The sequence below is a fragment of the Monodelphis domestica genome, chromosome 3 (assembly GCF_027887165.1).
Source record: "Monodelphis domestica isolate mMonDom1 chromosome 3, mMonDom1.pri, whole genome shotgun sequence".
NCBI lineage: Eukaryota > Metazoa > Chordata > Mammalia > Didelphimorphia > Didelphidae > Monodelphis > Monodelphis domestica.
The window spans coordinates 96,788,462-96,804,109 of record NC_077229.1 but is presented as its reverse complement, the minus strand read 5'-3'; the positions used below and the strand labels follow the sequence as shown (position 1 = coordinate 96,804,109).

General features: G+C 41.8%; 1 protein-coding gene across 1 annotated transcript in view; it reads left to right on the top strand.

Moving 5' to 3' along the window:
- Positions 1-2,376: 2,376 nt before the first annotated feature.
- The window catches only part of TSPAN16 (tetraspanin 16), a 33,428-nt gene continuing 20,156 nt past the window's right edge, over positions 2,377-15,648 (top strand). The window contains exons 1-4 of the mRNA XM_056822717.1: positions 2,377-2,908; positions 8,311-8,553; positions 9,453-9,659; positions 10,559-10,633. Of these exons, the coding sequence (XP_056678695.1) occupies positions 8,497-8,553; positions 9,453-9,659; positions 10,559-10,633 (339 nt within the window). The 5' untranslated portion in view covers positions 2,377-2,908; positions 8,311-8,496. The remainder of the gene's footprint in view (positions 2,909-8,310; positions 8,554-9,452; positions 9,660-10,558; positions 10,634-15,648) is intronic.

Sequence of the window (15,648 nt, the reverse complement as noted above, 5' to 3'; positions counted from 1 at the left end):
ACAACCGTGTGATATTGCTACAGTATCACAGCTACTACTACAGATACAGCTACTACTAACAAGAACACTACAAATAAAATGACTTTGAGATTTGATTTCATGCCCTGCAAAGGAAACAAAAATATGGAAAGTCTCTGTTGGCAGATCTATTGAAAGATAGGCTCATTGAATGGAGGGAAAAAATTGTGAAAGAGGTGGCCTACGAGTACCAGGTCTTTAGCTGTTTTATAAAGCAGTAGTCATCAAAACAATCGGATGCTGGCAAAGAAATAGAATGGTGGAGGAGTGGATTAGCTAGGTACACAAAACCCAGAAAGAAATGACCAGAGCAATTTTGCATTTGATAAATCAAAAGATCCAATCTTTTGGGACAAGATTTCACTGTTTGGCAAAAACTGTTGGGAAAAATTGGAAAATGGCATGGCAGATGCTACAAGTAGACCAACATCTCACACTATATGTCAGCATAAGGCTGACAATATGGCTATGCGATCCAAAATAAAGGGTGATACCAAAAACAAATGAGAGGAACATAGAATAGTCCACCTGTCAGATCTATGGATAAGGGAAGACTTTAGGCCCAAACAAGAGGTAGAAAGGTAAGCCCATTAAATGCTGTTGATGGATCTATAAACTGATCCAACTCTTCTGGGCAGAAATTTGGAATAATGCTCAAAAGAAGCAAATAATATATTAATATTTTTTTGACCTGGAGGTTTCACAGCTAGTCATGCATGCCAAGGAGGTCAAAAATAGAAAGAAAGATTCCAGATGTGCCAAAACATTCATAGGAGTAGCTTTTAGGCTAGCAAAGAACTCAAAACAAAGTAGATGCCGGTAGATGGGGGACTGGCTAAACAAACTGTGGCCTGAGGTCATAATGGGACATTACTGTACTATTAGGAATGATGAATATGAGTTCTATGATGCAGACTGATATAAGCAGAATCAAGAAGGCAACATACAGTACGATGCAACAATTGAACAAAAACTCTAAATGAATGCATAATTATAATATAATTATATAATAAAATATGTTAACATATAATCATTAAAATATAATGATATAATTAAAATAACCAAGAAGAACCGAAATGATGCACCCACATTCCCTTTCTTGCAGAGATGGAGAATAATAAGTGTGGAATGTCAAATATGCTTAGTCTTGGTTGATGTGTTTGTAAGTGCTTTTTTTCTTTATCTTTTTTCTTATTCTATATTATTTTATTCATTTCATTCTAATAAAAGATGGTAGTGCAGTCAAGAGGAGTGTATTTGGAAGTGAAGGAGATGCATAAATAAAATATATCAATAAACATTTTAAAAAATCAATACATTAACCATGGCTAGGTAGATGGGGTAGTGGATGGAACACTGGGCCTAGAGTCAGGAAGACTCATCTTTGTGAATTCAAATCTGTTCTTAGATACTCTCTAGGAAGGCAGGTCATTTAGCTTTGTTTGCCTCAGTTTCCTCATCTGTAAAATGGCATACCACTCTAGTATTTTTGCCAATAAAACCCCAAATGGGGTCATAAAGAGTCAGACATGACTGAAAAAACAACTCAGCAATAACTAATTTATACATTTCCTGATTTGCCCCACTCCCCATCCAGTTCCCCACCATTCTGTCATGAAGAAGGAGGTATATTGCATTTTTTATTCTTTGTGACCAAGAATGGTCATTAGAATTACTACTTTTTTGGGGAGAATTATTGTTAAAAAAACACACAAACAACCCTTACCATCTGTCTTGGAATCGATACTTGATTCCAAGGTAGAAGTGCAGTAAGGAATAGGCAATTGGGATTAAATGATTAAGTGACTTGCCCAGGGTCACACAGCTAGTAAGTGTCTGAGGTCAGATTTGAACCTAGGACCTCCAGACTCCAGGCATGGTTCTTTATCCATTGAGTCACCCAGCTGCCTCGAGAGTTATTTTAATTTACATTATTGCAGTGGTTGTGTGTATGGTTCTAGTCCTGCTTACTTCATTTGGCATCAGTTCATGTAAGTCTCCCTAAATTTTTCTGCATCCCCCAGAGCCTTCATTTTTTACCGTTCAGTGGCATCTTACTCCATTTCTTACCGCACAAAGCACTTTTGATGTAACGTTATATATTACAGCTAATTGTACTCCCATCTAAGATCCCCCGCTCCCCCACGGGAGGACGAGTCCCACGAGGGCAGGCTTGTCTCCTGTATACATTTTGGACCTCTCCCAGAGCTCAGCACCAGGCTCCACATTTTGTATGTGTTGCTGGAAAGAAGGGATCCACTTTTAACAAATGGGGGTTTTTCTCAGCTGAATTTGGCCCATGTCTTGATTCTTGGAAAAGCTTCTCTCTTGATAAAGAAAATAGATTTTCACAGGGCCCTTCAGTGTCCGGGGCACAACCGTCTATGTCTGTCTCCTTGTGGACACAGCAGAGCCACTGTACATATAACCCTCCCCATCCGCCCCACTTGCCCTGAATGAAGCCCACTGACTGCCCAAGGGACAAATAGAGAGGGAGAGGACATCTGCCTCCTCTGCCTTAGCTTCCCAAGGGTCCCCTGGCTCTGCAACGGGTCCTGGGGAGAGGGAGAGAGAGGAGAGATAAAGGGTTAAACCTAGGGCGTCAGAGGAGAGAGACTAAGAGCTCTCAGCTTCCTAGCTGCTCTCCTCTGATGCACAAGTTCACCAGAAGAAACCCAGAGGGAATTCACATAGTCCCAGAACCACATTTATTGGGCCTTCTCTGAGGAAGTAAGAGAAATATTCTTCAAACCACAGCTCCTAATGGGTGGGGGGTGGGTGCACCCAGAGACCAGAGCACACAAGGAAAAAAGCCGTGGATAAAGCTGGACCCAAGCAGACTTCAGAAGGTCCTTGCATCCCTCCTGAGCTCCAGGATCCCTCGAAGGAGGTAAGCAAACAAGGATGCTCATGGGCCCCTCGCCAAACCCACAAGCTACCTAGGAACAGGGTCTTGCAATGGCAATTTAAAATCTGAAATCCAGTTGTCTTTGGGATGTCTAAGCAGCGTCCCCAGTGATGGGGAAGGTGGAAAGAAGGCACAAGGGATTAGGATGCCAAAACCAAAATTCCATGAGTGTTTGGGGGGTAAGTTTTACTTCTTGGTTGCATGAAAGTGGTTCCTGTATTTTAAAGAACAGATTTGTGTTTTCATCTTCTGTTTGTCCATTACTCAGATTTTCCCTTGTATCCTTCTCCCCCATTTTGTTACAAGCCTTCTCTTCTAACAGAGAATTTGTTTTTTTCCCATTTGAATTAGTTTATTTAGTCAATTTAGAACATTATTCCTTGGTTCAGAGAATTTGTTTTTAAAGGAAGAAGAGAAAAAAATCCTAGTAAAACCAACCGACATTGAATAAATCAAATGTTATCTAGTGTTCTTCCCCCTTGGATCCCAACCCTACAAAGAAGTGATGGGGAGATGTCTTCTTCTATCTCTTCTTGGGGGTCCTCTTGTTTGATGTGTCTCATGCAGTCGTAGTCCCCCCTCCCCCCCTTTTTTTAAACCCTTACCTTCCATCTTAGAATAAATACTGTGTATTGGTTCCAAGGTAGAAGAGCTGTAAGGGCTAGGCAATGGGGAGTTAAGTGACTTGCCTATGGTCTCAAAGCTAGAAAGTGTCTGAGGTCAAATTTGAACCCAGGACCCACCCCCCACCCTCATCTCCAGACTTGGTGCTCTATCCACTAATCCTAACTGCCTCATCATAAAGTCTTAAGAGGAATCAGCCCACAAACATTTATTTATTTATTTATTTATTTTTATATGGTCAATTTCAAACATTATTCCTTGGTTACAAAAATCATATTCTATTCCTCCCTTCCCTCCACCCACTAGCCGCCTGCAATTCCACTGGGTATTACCACAAGCATTTATTAAAAGCTTCCTGTGTACTATGCACTTGTACGATTTAGAGCTCAAAGGAGGGACCATGGACACTGGCTAGTCCGACTCCTCTCTTTTGCAGGGAAGAAGCTGAAGCTCAGGGATGGGCAGGGGATTCCCTCAGGTGAAAGTCTCCTGACTCCAACAGGGATAGAGAATTGAGCCAGAGATTTTATTCTTATGGATAGCTCCCCCAGCTCCTCCTCCCAGTTTTGGTCAGGGTCTTCTCTTCAGTTTCTAGTCTTAGAAAAATGCCTAGAGAATTGGCAGGTAAAACAACTGGCCCAAGGTCACACAGCCCAGCCGGGTCTGAGTGGGACTTGGCTCTCTGCTCTCTTCGTGGCATCCTGGAATGGAATTCCTTGTTCATTGGCACCTGGTCCCAGGCATTCCCTGGGCTGGACTTTGGCCCTCACCCTGGGATTCTGAAAGGGTACCAAAGAGGGATCAGCTCCCCTTTGTTCTTCCGGGGGCCCCATTATTAGGACACTTTCTGTTCTCTGCCATGGACTAAGAAGCAGGACTTGGGTAGGGCTAAGAGGCAGGGGCATCCTCCTCCACCCCCAAATCCCATCGGATTGCTTTTCCTCCCCTTGTCTCTTCTCCTCTCAAATGGGCTAATATTTGTAAAGCACTTAGCACAGTGCCTGGCTCATAGGAGCACTAGAGAAATACTTCTTCCTTCCTTCTGTGCAGGGGACAGAGAGCTGGACTTGGAATGAGGAATATCTGAGTTCAAATCCTTCCCTGGGCATTTACACGAGTGATCCAGGGCAAGTCACTTAAGCTTCCATTTCTTCCTCTGTAAAATATGGATAATAAATAATAAATGCAGCAGCTCACAGGATCAATTTTATTTAATTAGTTAATTGAGAATATTTTTCCCTGGTTACAAGACAACACGCAACTTCACTGGGTTTTACATGTATCCATGACCATATCCAGACCCATTTCCATATTATTGATGTTTGCACCAGGGTGATCGTTTAGAGTCTACATCCCCGATCATATCTCTCAGGGTCATTTTTAATTGTTCTTTTTATGAAGCCACTGATTTTCTATAAAGTTGGGGCAAGAGATAATGCTCTGGACCTCAAGTCAGGAAGCTCTGAATTCAGATTCAGCCTCAGCCACTTATTAGCTGAGTAACCTGAATCAATTCATTTAATGTCTGCCTGCCTCTGTTTCCTTATTCGTAACAAGGAGGTAATAATAGTTCCTACCTTCCAGGGTTATTGTGAAGATAAAATGGGATATCATATATAAAAAGTTTTGTAAATGTATAAATCCTAGTTTGCTTTTTAAAAAAAGAAATCGGTACCTTCTGTCTTAGTATCAGTTAAAAAATAGAAGAGTGGGAAGGAATAGGCAGCAATTGGGGTCAAACAGCTAGGAAGTCTCTGAGGTTCCATTTGAACCCAAGACCTGACTCCAGAACTGTCTCTCTAACCACTGTGTGACCTAGCTGCCCCCAAATCCTGGTTTTTATGCTCTTCCTGTTCCTTCTCCTCTTATGCCTAATTCAAAGGAATGACTCACTAATGGTGAAAATCTGTGGGTTGAGTGCACCTAATTCTGCCATGTAGGGGGACAATCGCAGTTCTAGTTTCTTTACTGATAGCTCCATCCTTTTGTCCTTTCATCCTCCACCCTCAAAGGGCAATGGAGACCGCACACACACCTTCTTTATGGCACATAAAGGATGATGTGAGGTGGGATGCAAGACATCCAGAAACACTTCCCATCCAGCCATCTACCAAGGATTATTCCCATTTTACAGATGAGAAAACCGATGAGAAGGGAAGTGACTCCTTCCAAAGTTATTCAATCAGGAAGCACTCGAACCAGTACTTGAATCCACTTCACAGAATCCCTAAATGTCCGACTTAGGAAGGACTTCACAGATCATCCAGCCGACCTCTTTGCTGGACAAATGTGGCTTCAAAAAGATGGAAGGAAATAACTATTTATTAAGGGATTACTATGTGCCAGGCACTGTTTTCAACTCCTTACAAATATGATCTCATTTGAGACTCACAACCACCCTGGGAAGTAGGTGCCATTATGATCCCCATTCGACAAGAGAAGAAAATGAGGTGGACAGAAGTTAAATGTCTTGCCCAAGATCACCCAGCTAGTAAATATCTGAGGCTGGATTCAAACTTGGGTCTCCCTGACTCCAGGTCCTGCACTCTATCCACTGAGGCACCAAGTGCCAGGATTTTTTTTTTAAACCCTTACCTTCCGTCTTGGAGTTAATACTATGTATTGGTTTCAAGGCAGAAGAGTGGTAGGGGCTAGGCAATGGGGTTCAAGTGACTTGCCCAGGGTCACACAGCTGGGAAGTGTCTGAGGCCAGATTTGAACCTAGGACCTCCCGTCTCTAGGCTTGGCTCTCAATCCACTGAGCTACCCAGCTGCCCCCCAAGTGCCAGGATTAATGGGGTTTACTCATATATGTAGCTAATTAGTGCCAGGATTCAAACCCAGGACTTCTGATTACAGATCCAGGGCTCCAGAATCCAGGTCTTTGGGCTCTTGGAATGAGCTCCCCCTTTTCTCTGTTTGCTTGCTTCTCTCTACCCCCCCCCCCCCAAGGCTGGCTGGGGATGCTGGGAATGGCTCACTCCTTCTTTCCTTCAAGGAGCTGTCCAGGGAGAAAGCTCTGCCTGTGCCACAGAAACAATGCTGGCTATTCTTCCCCCCATCCCCCCCCAGCACCCAGCCTGCTCTGGGCAGTTGGAGCAGGGCGTAGAATTGTCCCAAGCAATGATGTCAAGCCAGGCTTTTAGGTTAGCTCAGCGTGAAGGCAAAGCACAGGGTTTGCCCTCCTGAGTTTTGCCAACAACTGGGATGCCCAGGATCCTTCCTATGGCACCCCAGGCATGGAGATTTGACCTAGCTTCTCCCTGGGTTTGCATCCATGGAAGGTGGAATCTCCTGAGGGTCAGTGTAGGGTGGCGAATAGCTGTCCGGCTTTCGAGTCACAAAGACCTGAGTTCAAATCCTGTCTCTGACATGCCAGCAGTAACACTGGGCAGTTTAAGGACTTCTCTTTGACCTAGTTAACTCTGACTCTTGAAGAGACTAAATTATGGAGAAGCAATTGACCTGCATCTGCAGAAGGAGTTTCCATACAAAGATTAAAATCTCAGGGGAGGGGTAGCTAGATGACTCAGTGGGAAGATGAGTCAGGCCTGGAGATGGGAGGTCATGGGTTCGAATCTAGCCTCAGACACTTACTAGTTGTGTGGCCCTGGGCAAATCACTTAAACCCAATTGCCTAACCCTTTACTGCCCTTCTGCTTTGGAACGAAAAAATGGCATTGATTCTAAGATGGAAGGAAGGCAAGGGTTTAAAAAAAATCGCAAGGGACCAAAATACTTCTTTGGAACCTTCATCCCATTCTTTGCCTCTTCTATTCATTCATTCATTCCATCCTTATCTGGATACCTCTTATCTCACCTCTGTCTGGACGGGGACTATGTCAGTCCTGAGATTTAGAACTGGAAGGTTAGAAATCATCTAGTGAAATCCAATTCACCCATTTTACAGTTGAGCAAACTGAGGCCCAGAGAGTGGAAGGCATTTCCCAAGACCACAAGGATCATAAAAGTAGCAGCCACAGGATTTGAACCTAGATCTTTAGACACAAAACTCAGGGCAGTTTACGCTTCTCCCCTGATTAATAAAGGAGCAGGTTTAGAGCTGGAAGTAAGCTGAAAGGACAGACATCTGGGTCTATCTCTTCAATTTTACAAGTGGCCTAGAGCAGCTCAGAGACTGGAAGATCACACAGTTAGTTGGTAACAGAAGGAAAATTTGAACTCTGGTCTTCTGACTCCAAATCCAGCATTCTTGTCAGGGCACCATCCCGACCCGTTGTGAATGAGCTCTGCAGCATCATATTAACGTGAGGTATACAGTGTTCAGGGGATGGGACACTGGTCACAGGGTCATTTGACCTGAATTATAGTCCTGGCTCTGATACTTCATAGCCGCATGACCCTGGGTAAATCACTTGACCTCTATGCGCCTCAGTTTTTCCATATGTGAAACGGGACTGATAATATTCCTATTAAGAAACTCACAAGATTGTTGAAAGAAATACACTTAGTAAATTGGAAAATGCTCAAGAAATGGCTGATACTATTATTTATTTTTGATTCCCATTTTATGTGTTCCTGGCCTCAAGAGCTGTAAAAAAGGAATCTTTAGCCCTATTGTATTTAGGCATTTAATCTGAGAAAAGCAAAGAGAAGGGCTTCCCACCTCCCCCTCCCATCGTTCTAGTGGGGTTGGAGCACCCCTAGGAAAAGAGCACCTCTGATCATGCACAGGTTTAGGAGCTCAGGGTCCAGAGAGCTCCTGGCCATCGCCCAGCCTGGGGTGTGGTATCTTACAGGTAGATGGTCTGGGAAGGAACGAACAGAACCGAAGGTCACCATCCCATCTGTCCTGCCTTCCTCAAGAGCCCTGTAGGCTCCCTGCTGCAAGCCTTGACTTTTTACAACCATCAAGCCTCCTGTCCATCCTGCAGCTTTCCTGGAAAGTCAAAGGCTACTCTTTGGAGATACAGAATTAGAGGAAGATGACTTTTTTTTCTCTCCTAAAAGTGCTGATGTTTCTTTTTAACAGCATCATATTTGTGAGTATGAGACAAAGAAGGGGTCTTGCCACCAGGCATATTCCAGGGGAGGGCAAATTTCTGAGAAGCCCCTTCGGTCAAGTGCTTCCCTATAACCCTACTTTCTGCCTGAGGGGGTCATAGAGATTCTTCCTGGCTTAGCTAGGAGGTGTCCACTGATGCTGGGGAAATCCATCTGTCAGAGTTCACTCTCTTCCGGGTTAGGGTCATTGGACAGTCTGCTCACACCCCTCTGGTGGCTATTCCTCTCAAATTCCTTCTCCATCCTTTGTTTCCATTCCACCAATCCTAACCATCTCTCCTGACTGTCTCCCCTAGAGGTCTTCTTTGGGAAAATGTCCTAGGTCAATGATGGTGAACCTTTTAGAGACCGAGTGTCCAAACTGCAACCCTCATGCTGCATGGGAGCCCCCTGCCTTACCTCAGACAGGGGAGGGAGGAAGCCGTCCCATTATAATGCTGGGCAGAGGAGTGGACCATGAGAGAAATGTCCTCAGGTGCAGTGGAGAGGGGAAAGAGAGCAACCCCCTCCAGCATGCTCTGGCACATGTGCCACAGGTTCACCAACATAGTTGTAGGCAATACAGACTAATATAAAGTGTCTGAGGGTTGAAAGATGAATTAGGGGGTGGGGTGAGCCCAGTTTTCTCTGGATAGTCTGATTGAAAGTTGCTAAAGCCCTGGGGATACCCAGACAACAAGTTGCTGTCTCTGCCTCCCAGTGCCACCCCAGGGCATTAAGGAAAATTCCTTTTGACCAGGAGTTTAAGGAGGCAGAGCTACAAAGAGATAGGAAGTTTTCTGCTGAAGATATTTCTTTTTCCAGTGTCAAAATACTAATGAGGGTCATCCCCCTCCCCTTCTTTCTTCCTCTTTTGCCTCCTTTTTCTCCTCTCCAGTTTGGGGGATTAGGACTACTGGGCATTGGTTTGTGCTTGAAAATAGATGGAAGTGCCCTTACTGATTTTCTGGGGGCTTCCGTCTCATCATTCACTCAACTGATGGTTATCAGATATCTCTGCATTATCATTGGAAGCATCCTCTCGTTCCTTGGATTCTTGGGCTGCTGGGGAGCTGTAAGGGAAAACAAGAGCTTGCTGTTGCTGGTAGGTAGAAGGAATAAGTTGGATCTGAAAATTCTGCTGGTTTGAACCTGGTTAGCATTTGATGGCAAGTTCTAGGTGCCATTCCCATGTAGCATTGGGCAGAGGAAAACTGTTATTAAGCCCTAAGAGTCCCTCTCCAATGCCTGCTAATGCCAATCAGCTATTTTTCTCACAGATAAAATTATTATTTTTTCCTCACAAACAAAAAGTGACACAGGACCCAAGGAGGATGGGTCAATGTAGTTCACCCCCTGCTAGAGAAATAGCATCATCTTTGTACTTTATATGTGCAGGCAGTGGCTGTAACCAGAGTGGGGCAACTGAAACTTTGCTTCAGAGGACACTGGCAGCACTTGCAACCCTTCAGGAGCATAGAAATACCTTAATACCTATTTAGAAAAAAAATTAGTCAAAATAGGAATCTGTAAGACCAAACTTCTTCTCTATAGTGGCCATGCCCAGCTGAGATCTTCTTTGCCCTGTCACCTGCCCCCTTGACCAGCTCTTAGTGTCCCAGAGTCCTTCTCCACCTCCTAACCCGAACTTTGTTTTAAAAAGTTGATTTGAGGACATATTTTGTGCCTCTTGCTCCAGGACTAAAAGCTCCTAGGTACTGCTCTGGGGGAGCCATGTTAGAAGAAGGCAAGCCCTTTCCTTCTCTAGTGACAATTGTCATTTCTGTCTATCCCTATGGCCCTCCATGACTGGTTGACCATCTCCAGAATCCAGGTAGGAATGGTGTCACTGAGGAGACCAGTTGAGACCTAGAGGATCTGGCCAATGGACTTATTTTTTCTTATTCATTCAGAAACAATATTGACAACGAGTAGGACCCTACTGTAGGGGTCCTAGAAGTCAATGAATGACAAAGAGCAGTAACCAGATCTCTTTTCCACTAGTTCTTCGTCATCATATTGATCATCTTCCTGGTCAAGATAGCAAGTGCTATTATCATCCTGGCCTTCTCCTCAATTGTAAGTGTTTGGTGTTTGCTTCATGGTGAGCACAGAAAGCCTGCCCCCTTTGTTTCCTTTTTAATTTTTTAACTAATTGAAATCTTTTGCTTTTTATGTCATCTTCACTTCTGAAAATACCCTTCCTGTTCCCCTAGTAAGCAATGTCTTAGAAGAAAAAAAGAGAAAAAGAGGGAAAAAAGGAATAAGTCAGCAAAACTAACAGTCTACACAATGTTCCACACTCATAGTGCCCCACTTTGGGAAAAATAAGGAGGGGATAGTGCATTTGCATTTTCTTCTCCGGTTTTCAAGGCTGACATGCCTTACAGGTTCTTATGGAAGGCTAGCTGTAGGGAGAAGGTGGGATATGACTGAGATTATTCATCAGGAGTCTGGGATACTGGAAACCTGGGAGGTGAGGAGGCTTGTTGTGAAGGAAAGTTCTATGGAAATGGCTAATAAAGGGTGTGATATATTGTACCAGTGTTACAACGAGAGTATTTGAGAGTGCCAAGTTGTTATGAATAGGGATGGAGGCAGAGAGCAGCCATTTTTATTATTATCTTACATGACTAGTAATTTATTCTCCAATGTACTTATCTATTAAATCTTTAAAAATGAAAATTAATTCACATTCTGAGCTTGTTCTATTGTTTATAAATTTCCCTATGCATGCTATCATAATGAACCACTCACATTGCCTTTTGGTCTTATTTTCACTTCTATTACTGTAGTTATTGTATCTTGTCCTGTATCTTCAGTAGCTTCAGTAGCTTCAGTGAGAATGGGCACATCAACGTAGAAAAACAAAGGACTTAATGTGAGCCGAGAAGGACCAGCTACCCCACCCAAAAGTGTTTTAGGGGGCAGAGACTAGTCCTAGGACAAATCACTAACTCGGGAACTAAAGTTGGAGAGCTGAATAAAGCAAAGAAGACACTGACTAATATGAAAAAAACCAACATCAATCTAGAGCTCTATCAGAATAAGGAGCAATCCTATGATAATTTCAAGCAAAGGGGAAAAAAATGATTCTCCACATAGACTATATAAATACCTAGAGGAAATGAAGCAAGAGGTTTAAAAATGAAATTAAAAGTATATAGAGAATAAATAGCTTAGTAGAGAAAGTAGAAAGTCTTACCTAAGAAATGAATTTCCTGAAGATGATGATAGACCAAACAGAAATCAAGAGCTCATTGAAATAGGAAGAAATACACCATCCACATAATTGACCAAATCGACAAGCAAACCAACAGAAATCACATGATTATCTCAAGAGATGCAGAAAAAGCCTTTGACAAAATACAACCCTCATTCCTATTGAAAACACTAGAAAGTATAGGAATACAAATAGGAAGAAATACCAATCAAAAGACTGAAAAAAGAAGAAAATGTACAACTTAGTATTAACCTTGAAAACCAGGATTTTTTAAAAATAAAAGTCCGGAAACCATATTTCAAGAATAAATGAAAACTTTTGAGATTGATTAGAACCAGATGGCAAATGTGCATAGGAAAAATTCACTGATCGTCACCTGAAAATAAATCGAAAAATCCCAAGAATGTTGTATCATATCCAAAATCCAAAGCCCCCAAGTTAAAGGAAAAAAATATTATGAGCGTCTAGAAAGAAGCCGTTGATACATCAAGCAGTAAGTTAGGATTGCACAAGATCTGATAACTTCTCCTCAAAATCAGAGATCTTGGAATACAATATTTCCAAAGGCAGAAGATATAGGTTTATAACCAAGAATAACTTACCCTGGAAAGCTGAATATAACTATATAGGGGAAAACATCGATCTTTAATGGAATAGAAGTCTTTCAAGTATTTCTCATGAAAAGATAAAAACTGAATAGGAACTTTGAAAACCAAACAAAAGTTGAAGTCTAAAAAGTAAATTTATTATAGTATCTGGAAGAGGCTATCTGATGATGTAGGTGTTCTAACATCTTAATGGGGAGGAAGAGACAGTGTTCCTTTCAGAACTTTAATGTCTTCTATGGGTATTGAAGGAGTTAAATAAGAAAAAAAGGTCCTAGGGGTGGTTTAGTTTTACTTGAGGGTTTTAAGAGGGGAAAGAGAAGGGAAGGTAAATGGAATACATTCGTGTAGAGGAAAAAGGGGTCTGGCTTGCTATTTCTTATAATTGGAGGGGTAGGGAAGGGAAGAGAATAATCATTTATTAAGTATCTAATATGTGCAAGGCATTGTGCTAAGCATTTTGCAAATATCTCTTTTGGGAATCAAATGAATCTAATATATCTGAAATAGACAAAGAGTGGTCAATACACAGAAACATGATGAAGAGTTTAATGTAGAAATAAATCACACTTAATAGAGTAACAATCAGGGATGGAAAGGGTGGTGTTAAGAGGAAGGATAATACTGAGGGAGAAATAACTAAAAAAACCCCATAAATATCCTTATCCTGAAGGGGAATCAAAAGGGGTAAAAAAAAAAAAGAGAAGAACTAGAATGTAAGGTGTGGCCATCAATTGTAGAGTGACTGAGAAAATTGTGGCAAATGGAAATAATGGAATATGACCACATAAGAAATTTTAAAAGATAATTTCTTTTTTTTTAAACCCTTACCTTCCATCTTGGAATCAATACTGTGTATTGGTTCCAAGGCAGAAGAGGGGTAAGGGCTAGACAATGGGGGTCAAGTGACTTGCCCAGGGTTACACAGCTGGGAAGTGTCTGAGGTCAGATTTGAACCTAGGACCTCCCCTCTCTAGGCCTGGCTCTCAATCCACTGAGCTACCCAGCTGCCCCCTAAAAGATAATTTCAAGGAGTCCTGGATGGTATCGATGCAGAATGAAGTAAGTAAAATGATTTGGTTGTAAAGAAAAACAAGTTGGAAAACTTTAAGAAATCTGATCCATGCAGTGACCAATTATGGCTCCAGAGGATCTATGATGAGGCATGATGTGTGCCTCTTGGCAGAGAGGTGATGGACTCTGGGCATGTTTTTGTATATGGCCACTTCATGAATCTTTCAAAGATGACTTTCTTTACAATGTTAAGTGAAGCCCCTTTGAAAGACTTTAGAACTCTAATCAGTGTAACGACTAACCACAAATTTCAGAGGATTTGTAATGTAACTCATGAAAGAGAGGGAGTAGACTCAGAGTGCAGATTTTCCTGGCTGATGGGGAAATTTGTTTTGCTTAGTTATATACTTGTATAACAGCAGTTTTGTTTTTCTTTCTCAATGAGGGGAGGGGAGAAAGGGAGAGAGAGAAAGCTGATTTTCACTTGTTGAAAATAATAACAACATTAAAAAGACATTTTTTAAACCCTAACCTTCCATCTTAGAATCAGTATTATGTTCCAAGACAGAGGAATGGTAAAGATTGGGGGGGGGGGGGAAGGGCGGTGAGTGACTTGCCTAGGGTCACACAGCTAGGAAGTGTCTGAGCCCAGATTTGAACCCATGCCGAGAAGGGGTCCTCGTCAGGTGGAGCAATGTGGGCAGAAAATGAATGATGGAAGACAGCTATAGTATATGTGTTTGCCTGGGGCCAGGCTCTGTATGGAATGGCTGCTTCACTTGACCCAGGTTTGGTTTTTATTTTTATATCCATTTTCTTGGCACAAGGCTACATTATTCAACATACATGTTCAAATGCAGATAATTGGGTAAGTGACATATTAACTTTTGACAAATTATTTGATTAACATTCTGTGATCATTCTATATACTTATATTGTAATTATTGATTCTGACAGGATACACAAAGGTTTTTTGCGCAAGATAAATGATTTCATCACAGGTAGCTTAAATTTCTCATTAACCTGTGAGGAGCTTAAGTTTATAGACAATCAAGGACAATCATTTATTACCTTTAATAAAAATAGATAATCAGGGTTGAGAGCCAGGTCGAGAGATGGAAGATCCTAGATTCAAATCTGGCCTCAGACACTTGCCAGCTGTGTGACCCTGGGCAAGTCACTTGACCCCCATTGCCTAGCCCTTACCACTCTTCTGCCTTGGAGCCAATGCACAGTATTTGACTCCAAGATAGAAGGTAAGGGTTTAAAAAAATAGATAATCAATCAGAAATTCTAGAGACAATTAATAAACATAATATTCAAGTGGAGAGATCAAAGGGGTACTAAAAACACAATTCAGATTTAATATTAGACTAATCATTTTTCAAAGTTTGTTGGGGGAGTTTTCCAAGAAGGTTTTGGTTGGTAAATCAAGTCACTAAGGCATGATGTACTAAGGCATATTGTACAAGCCTCTCCCTACGGTGATTTATATACTGGCACAGGATTAGTTTCTGTGCATGGGAGTAGGGGATTTCTGGGTATGATTTTTGTGGGAACAGCTTTTGTTAGGAATTATATACCTAAGCAAAAGTTAACCCATGATAGTCTTTTGGGGAAATAGTGTGCAAGCATTTTGTCTCGTATTACTTTTTCTGAGACTAGGGAGAGAACAATGATCATGTCAATTCTATTAGTTGATGTTGATGAGGGATGTTGATGAAAGAAGTCACACAGAGGGGGCTGACTGGATGATTCCATCCTGCAAAGGAGCCACTTTGTGACCTCCTGGCTTCCACATGTGACCATGTCAAGACATTGTGGCCTGAGGGCTCTGAACAAACCTAAGACCTCTCATCCATTGAGCCACCTAGCTGCCCCCTAAAATATTTTAAATGAGAAACTACAATGTTAAATCTTAGTGTTTTATCTGACTATTCTTATTTGTGTCAAGGTTTTCTTTTCTTTCTCTTGATTTTCAATGGGAGAGGGGTTTGGGAGGAGAGGTGGGCTTAATAATAGTAAAAATTTTAAAATGGAATCATTGAAACATTTTTTAAAACCCATGGAAAAGAATAGAAGAAAATTTAGAAGGAAGCCTAGACAAGCAGAACATTTTTAAAAGTAAAATATGGAATTATTATATAGTTTAAAAATGCAAATAGCATGAAATGAAGATTTATGGTTTCAGATGCAATCTTCTTTTTGTATTAAACTGAGACTATAGATATGCTCTTTTTTGGTATTTAAGT